Raw genomic sequence first — 7,385 nt, forward strand, 5'->3', positions numbered from 1 at the left:
AGGAGGTGGGGGTCACCTGTTTTCAGAGGTAAAATTAGTGAGAAAATGGCTGCCAAAGATTGGTTATTTCCTTAAATTGAGATAATTTACATTTTTTGTGCCTTTAATCAACATTTTTAAGAAAAACCCACACAGAAATGAGGTCTTTAATGGGCATGAAAGGTGTTGAGCCAAAAAACAACGATTTGATAAAAATTCACAAACCTGCGGAAAACTGCAAGTTTCTTCACTTTGATTATTTTAACGAGAGCCTGATTCCACTGCGCTGCCTTACAATTAATTTGTATTTATGTAGCACAATCCCCCTCTCAAAAACAAGCTCTCTGCGCTTTACCATCTATATTATTATCCCACATGACCCCACGGATTTCCCATTTTGGCATGGTCCTTTCGAAAACGGATATTAAACTCGAAAATTCCCGCCTCTTACATAACCTAATAGTGTTGATAGGGGAGTTAAACCTATACCATTTCACCATTTTCACCATCAGACCCCCCTTGAACACTCAGAATCATTATTGGCTTCCTGGTAAGCGTACTCAGAGAAAGATGCCAATTAAGTGTTGAAAAGCTATGACAAAGAACAGGTGAGCTCAGGTGTTTTTGCTTATTGGTGAAGTTTGTAACCAGACAGGATTTGTAGTAGAGCTGGGCGAACGATCGATTCCGGAACTGATTCCCGCGATTAATGCTACGGAAGAAAAGTTCCGACTCCTTATTATGTAAACCAACGGTTACCAGATATTTTAATAATTAAAATCTTCTTATTTAAAAAAAATGTATTTTTGAACGATACAAGTTGATGCTTCGTAGTGTTCCGAAATCAAGGGTGTCCTAAATCCTGAACATGTTCGGAGTCAACCAGGTAACCACCGGAAGAAATCACATCATTAGAAAGTAAGTAATTGGGTTTGGAGTCAAATCCTACGATTCTTAGCTTTCAATAATCGGGAACCTTGCCGCCCAGCTCTAATTTGGAGCTCGGTTGGTTTTGTGAGACTCCCTGACTAAACAAGTTTCAGTAACATGAAGCTGCAGCGAGCACCTAGCGCATCTCTGGGATTGGCCCAAATATTGATGACGTATTTCAGCCTTCTATTTTTATCGTCTTCCGGGGCTTCCCTCGCCAGTTTCGAGTTCTCACCGTGGCGGACCTGCTTTGCTGCTTCGTGCTCTCTAGATCTAGGTTTCATCGCCGACGACTGTTTGGGCTGTGTGTGCGCGCAGGCTTGTGTGTGTGTGTGTGTGTGTGTGTGTGTCTGTGTGTGTGTGTTTATGTGTATGTGTGTGTGTGTGTGTGTGTGTGTGTGTGTGTACAACTTTGAGGAGAAGGTAAATTTATAAAACGAGAATGGCTGAGGTTGTTTATAAAAGGTAAGACAAATTAATACCGAAAAAGAACAAACCCAGTAAACAAATACGGTGAGATCTAGAATTTAGTCAACAGTAAAAGTTACTGGCGAGGGAAACCCAAGAGTCTTGGAGGAAACCCCGGAAGACGACAAAAATAGATGGCGGAAATATGTCATCTATATTTGGGCCAATCACAGAGGTGTGCTAGGTGCTCGCAACAGCGTCATGTGTTTCAGTAAAACTTTGGTACAACGTAATCGGCTTAAAGAGTACAATTGGCTGTCACCTTCACTTTCTGAACCACAAGTCCCATTCAGTATTTTACTCTTTTTGGCGAATATATACATGGGCTAAGAAAATGGATTGTGACCTCATCAAGAAAAGACAGGACCAAGGGCACAGTAATTTTTAAAGAATTGGAATAAATGTATTTTGACATCTCTATTTAGCACTTCGGACAAAAAAATACCCCCATTGTTTTTAATGGAAACGTGAGAAGGCCCTTGTACATTTCTAGGAAAAAGGTTTTTGTTGGGGGAGTTTCATTTTAACAAGACGTTGTGTGAAGTGGGTAAATATTTATTTGTCTTTATGGTGTGATGTTGCTTGTGAGTGTCATATAAACAAACATCTAGGTCATTTTTTATGGAATCGATAAACTGTGTATAGCTTTTATTGTCTATACAGACGGTCAATTCAGCTTTGATGGACTCAAGGTTGTCTTCATGCAGCTTCTTTCATGGCTAATTCTTCTTCCTATGTTTGAAGTACAGATTCTGTCGCAGTGCTTGCATGTCTTGTTATGAATAATTATTGATAAGTTGTTTCGACAATCTAAATTATGTAGACTCAAAGGGGATAAATAAAATATAAGTTCACTTAGGATGATTGTTGAAATATTGTTTGTGTTTAAGGGGACTCATTGTGGTAAAAATAAAACTGAATCCTTTGTGAGTAATCTATAAACAGTTGTTTTGCACCATCATATTTATCCAATCTGTTAAGACTGTACATTCCAACTCACAGTTTAAGGTCATCAGCTTACAAAAAGAAATTTATTTTACCATCTATGAAACTTAAAACAATGGGTGAAAGGGCCTTTGAATACCAGGGCCCCAAGATCTGGAATGCTTTACGAAGTTCTTTAAGAGAGATCAAATCTTTTGATTCATTCATTTGTCAGCTGAAGTCGTTTCTGTTTTTAAATTAATAAGATGAATATTTGGAGTAATTTTCTTTAGTCAGAACACGTTTTATGCTACTGTTGTATGTTGTACTGTATTGTAAAGCGCTCAGAGCCTGTGTACTTTAATCGGGGTTGAGCACTTTATAAATGTCATTTATTATTATTATTATCTTGACTCTATGAAGACTTGTAGGGATATGGTAATAACTTTGCTGACCTTCCTGACCTCAGTCTGACCATAGAGAACGCCAGCAAGTCTGACGAGGGGAACTACCAGTGCAAAGGTTGGAACTACGGAGGCGAGATCTGGAGCAGCAACATGACCTTCTTGGTGGGAAGTAAGTGACCTTGGACATTCTGTCATCTTTAACGAAGAGTACGGGGGGAGGGGGGGGGGGATATCTATATTTTGATATTGCTGATGAACAGTACAAGAGAAAAAATGTACATTTTGTTTTTGTAGATGAAGACAACAGTGGGAACAATTTTAAATTTCAGTGTTGTCTGTTTTGATCTATTGTTTGGCTTGTTCCATTCTGTTCATCATTATTTTTATCAGAAATGACTGTAATCACATGCTAGTGACGTTCAAAACAAGTGTACATGTCTTACTCTACCTGTGTCTTTCTGTGACCTTTTTTAAGGTGTTTTGTGTTTGTGGTGTCTTTTTAGTCTTACTTTTATTTGAACAAGTTTTTTTTTTTTTACGATTTACGGGACAAAATGTCAAATTTAGGAAATCCCCATGTCCCTTGGAGGTTTTCTTCCCTCCTCATGTGAGAGTAAAAAAGTTGATTAAATAAATACACTGAAACTAAAACAACTGTCTTTAATAACTGAGTTTATGTTCTTCACACTCACATTTAATAACTGAGTTTATGTTCATTGTTCATTTCACTGACATGACAATGTCACACTGACATAATGATCTCACACTGTAGTGATAATATCAAACTGACACAACAATCTTACACTAACATAATGATGTCACTCTGACATAATGATCTCACACTAACATAATGATGTCACACTGACATAATGATCTCACCCTGACATTATGATGTCACACTGACATAATGATGTCACACTGACATAATGATCTCACACTGACATAATGATGTCACGCTCACATAATAATGATCTCAAACTGACTTGACAATGTCACACTGACATCATGATGGCACACTGACCTGACGATATTCTTGGTGTGTGACCAGCAGGTTCGACCAACGAGGCTTCCTTCTCCCCGGCTTACATCGGCGTCATTGTGGGCATCGTTCTCTTCATCATCATCATCTTCGTCATTGTCATCATCAGAATCAGGAAATCCAAGTCAGGTTTTGTAAGTACCCATGTTCTCCCCACTAGTTTATTTCTACTACCCAGTAAATAGACAGAAGATGTTAAAAAAAGAAATTAAAAAAAAGAAGAATATCTTACTGTAATACTTTTGTAAGAAATATTTCCTCTTTTAAATAAATGAGAGGTTATAGAAGCTTCTTAAAATATTGTGATTTAAAAAAATAGAATTTGATATTTTTTTTAAAATAAAAAAATAAATGTAAGATATTTGAAAGGAAAAAAGTGATTTCTCTTTTCAAACATATCCTCTTTTTAAATATAAATGAGAGATTATAGATGCTTCTTAAATTGCAGCAATTTTTAAAAACAGAATTTGATTTATTTTATTTTTTAATGTTAGGTATTTAAAAGGAAAAAGTAATATCTTATTTTAAAATGTTGCCCTCTTTTCACTTGATTTACGTCGATCACTTCTCTCTTTCACGGTAACGTTTTGTTTTCTAAACCTCACAGCACAAAGAGCTGGAGCACTTCCTGATCCAACCGGAGGGAGACTATAACCCAGACTTGCCAATCGACGAACAGACCGGATGTCTGCCCTACGACCCCAAGTGGGAGTTCTCCAAAGACCGGCTGAGGCTAGGTGAGTCGAATTTCCCATAGCCTGGGTACCTGTGGGTGTCGTCTCTAACTCAGAGGTTGTCATGCATTGACCTGGAATAGTCTCAATACTTCAGGAATGAAAGACCAGCGTCTGTTGTTTTTTAGTTTTTAGTAAGGTTTCAGGGCGCTCCAACTGCATAAGGTCAAATGAGCGCTAAGGGATGGATGTCAACAGAGAGGTCCAAAGGGAGAATCAGGCTTACTCTGCTCATCTCTCTAGCCTCAACAGCACAAAGCCTGATTCGACTGTCAAGGCACCCCGGAAATAGCAGTTTGCAAGAGAGTGACAAACATACAAAAGAAGTAGAGGAAAAATGACGATAGTAAGGTAGAGGAAAGAAAAAGCAGCAGTTCCACCTATGTTGTTCTGACCCAGAATGAGCATGACGTTGATAAATCAGCCCATTTACAATTCTACTGTGCATAAGAACATGATAATATCCCTCCTTTGAGAATGGCCTAAAGACTTTTTAGTCAGTAGCACTGCCCTGGTGGGGGGTATCTGTTGTGTAGGAGTTAGGGGCTTCGCTGTCCCAAGCAGGAGACCTGTGCTTAATCTTTATCAAGTGTCTCAGTCTTTCTGCTGGGATGTTGTAACCCACTTAGCCTGGATTGGCGCTGACAGGCAGGGTTTGAGACCCGCCTTCTAAATGATCATCTAAATTGTGTCAATGGTGGCATAAATACACCTACATTCATCATCATCATCCAGTGCCAGATCTGCATCAGACATTGGCGATCATGGTTTTCCATTCATTCCTTTGCTCGGATGCTCTCAAAAAAGCTATTTTTCCCTGATCTTTCCCTGTTACCCATTTGTTCAGGTTCCCTAAGTATGTTGTTCTAGGCCTACCCATGCCTCGCTTGCCCTCTATTTTGCCAGTGAGAGCTAGGTGTTCAAGACCCTTATGTCTATTGAGGTGTCCCAAAAACTGCATTTGTCATTTCCTGATTGTTTTTAACATTGAGCGTCCCACGTGGGCTTCTTCAAGCACTACCTCATTTGATTTCCTTTCCTTCCACGATACTCTTAGCAGTCTCCTAAGAAACCACATTTCTGTTGCTTCTATTTTATTTTCACTGTCTTTAGTGATTGTCCAGCATTCACAGCCATATAGAAGGGTTGACCAAACATAGCATTTCAGGACTTTCATTTTGGTGTTCATTGAGATGTTTCTATTTTTCAGGATTGGGCTCATTTTATTGAAACTCTCCTTAGCCATTGTAGTTCTCTACATTAAAAAAAGATAAATTTAAAAAAAAAGTTTTTTAAAGGAATTAAAGATTCTTCTCTGTCTGATTCTTAATGGGGAAAAGAAGGCTTTGCATGATTCCTAAATGTCACAAGTATGTAAATACCAATGTTATCAGCTGACTTGATCCCTTTGTGCAAATTGCTCTGACCCGTTCTCTGATTCGTCCCAGGTATGATCCTTGGTCAAGGTGCCTTTGGCCGGGTGATGAAAGCTGAAGCAATCGGCATCGTTGATGGAGAGGATGTCACGGTGGTCGCTGTGAAGATGGTGAAAGGTAAGACGACTTTTGGTGTTCCTTGATGGAAGTGTTAGTCTATGCGGTTCCCTGCATTAAATTTACTTATATGTATATGTTTATATGTATGGATAATAATATATCTGTGCCTTTTTTTTAACAGGAATTTTTAGCTTAACTTTTCAAAGCTTAGTTTAGAGAACTAGTGGACTTTCTAAACAAAAAACTGAACAGTTTCTCAATTTGGGCTGATATAAAAACTTCCAGATTTAACTTTGACAGCAGTCATTGTCAATTTGAACAATCTGGTATTGTCGTCTTTTGTGCAGAAAGTTAGAGGCTACCACTTCATGGTTGTACTCCTTTTCTTTCAATCCGTTGTTCATGTATGTCCGTCTTTCTTTTTCCGCTCTACTAAAGGGTCATTATGGTGTCGATGTGAATCTCTTAATGAAACTAAACATAGAGGGTGGTTGGCAGGTGCTTTTGTGTGGTTTGCTCCCTTGTTCCTTTCAAACATCTGTCATACTTATCTCCCCTTTTTTTCTCTGTTATTCTCTAGTAACATACCTAATCTTCGGCACTTATATGACCTTTTAACTGTATTGCAACTCTTACCAAACTTAAATTAATTAATCCTATCTGTACATTGCGTTTTACTATCGCTTCCATACTACGTGGGGAACTCTGTGCCACCACTATCTAAAGAGGAAATTTACTCGTTAATCCAATCCATACGCTTTGCATAGCAGTCTGTCAAAATTATTTTTTGAGAAATACTGAAAGTTTCAAAGAGATCTTTTCGTACTAGAAGCATTCTAAAATATAAAGAATACAACCCCGGGGGTACAAAATGACCCCAGGGTGTATGGATAGGGTTAAACGACCATTATCACTTTAATGTGCATCTCAATATTGTTCTAAATCTACCCTTGCCCTGTCGTGTCATCCCCAGACTGCACAGACAAGGACCAGATGATGGCGCTGCTGTCAGAGCTGAAGATTCTCATCCATGTGGGACAACACCTCAACATCCTCAACCTGCTCGGTGCAGTCACCAAAGACATCAGATTCGGTCAGTCTTCAAAAAACCCACTGTTTTGTTGTATGTTTATTGGCCGATCTATTTTTGTGATTAGTTCTTTCCTTGTGAACGGATTCGGTCAGACTTAAACGACGTTTTTTGAGGGGGTCTGTTCATTGGTCGATCTGTTACTGGGGGCCGTTATCTCCTTGTCTGTTATTGTGGATAGTTCTCTCCTTGTATACAGATTCGGTCAAACTGCAAGGACGTTTTTGTTGTCTATTCATTGTCCGATCTGTTACTGTGGATAGTTCTTTCCTTATCTGTTATTGTGGATAGTTTTCTTCTTGTCTGTTATTGTGGATA

The 7,385-nt window shown here is 38.7% G+C and overlaps 1 protein-coding gene across 2 annotated transcripts in view; it reads left to right on the plus strand.

The window, feature by feature from the left end:
- Nucleotides 1-7,385, plus strand: part of LOC101851407 (vascular endothelial growth factor receptor 3) — a gene marked incomplete at its 5' end in the record, with an annotated part of 35,907 nt that overhangs the window by 21,527 nt on the left and 6,995 nt on the right. The window contains 5 exon segments of one of the 2 annotated variants that reach the window (XM_035969714.1): nt 2,771-2,877; nt 3,757-3,881; nt 4,355-4,484; nt 5,930-6,034; nt 6,951-7,070. In XM_035969714.1, the coding sequence (XP_035825607.1) occupies nt 2,771-2,877; nt 3,757-3,881; nt 4,355-4,484; nt 5,930-6,034; nt 6,951-7,070 (587 nt within the window). 2 annotated transcript variants of the gene reach the window in all.

This window comes from Aplysia californica, unplaced genomic scaffold (genome assembly GCF_000002075.1).
Source record: "Aplysia californica isolate F4 #8 unplaced genomic scaffold, AplCal3.0 scaffold00173, whole genome shotgun sequence".
Taxonomy (NCBI): Eukaryota; Metazoa; Mollusca; class Gastropoda; order Aplysiida; family Aplysiidae; genus Aplysia; species Aplysia californica.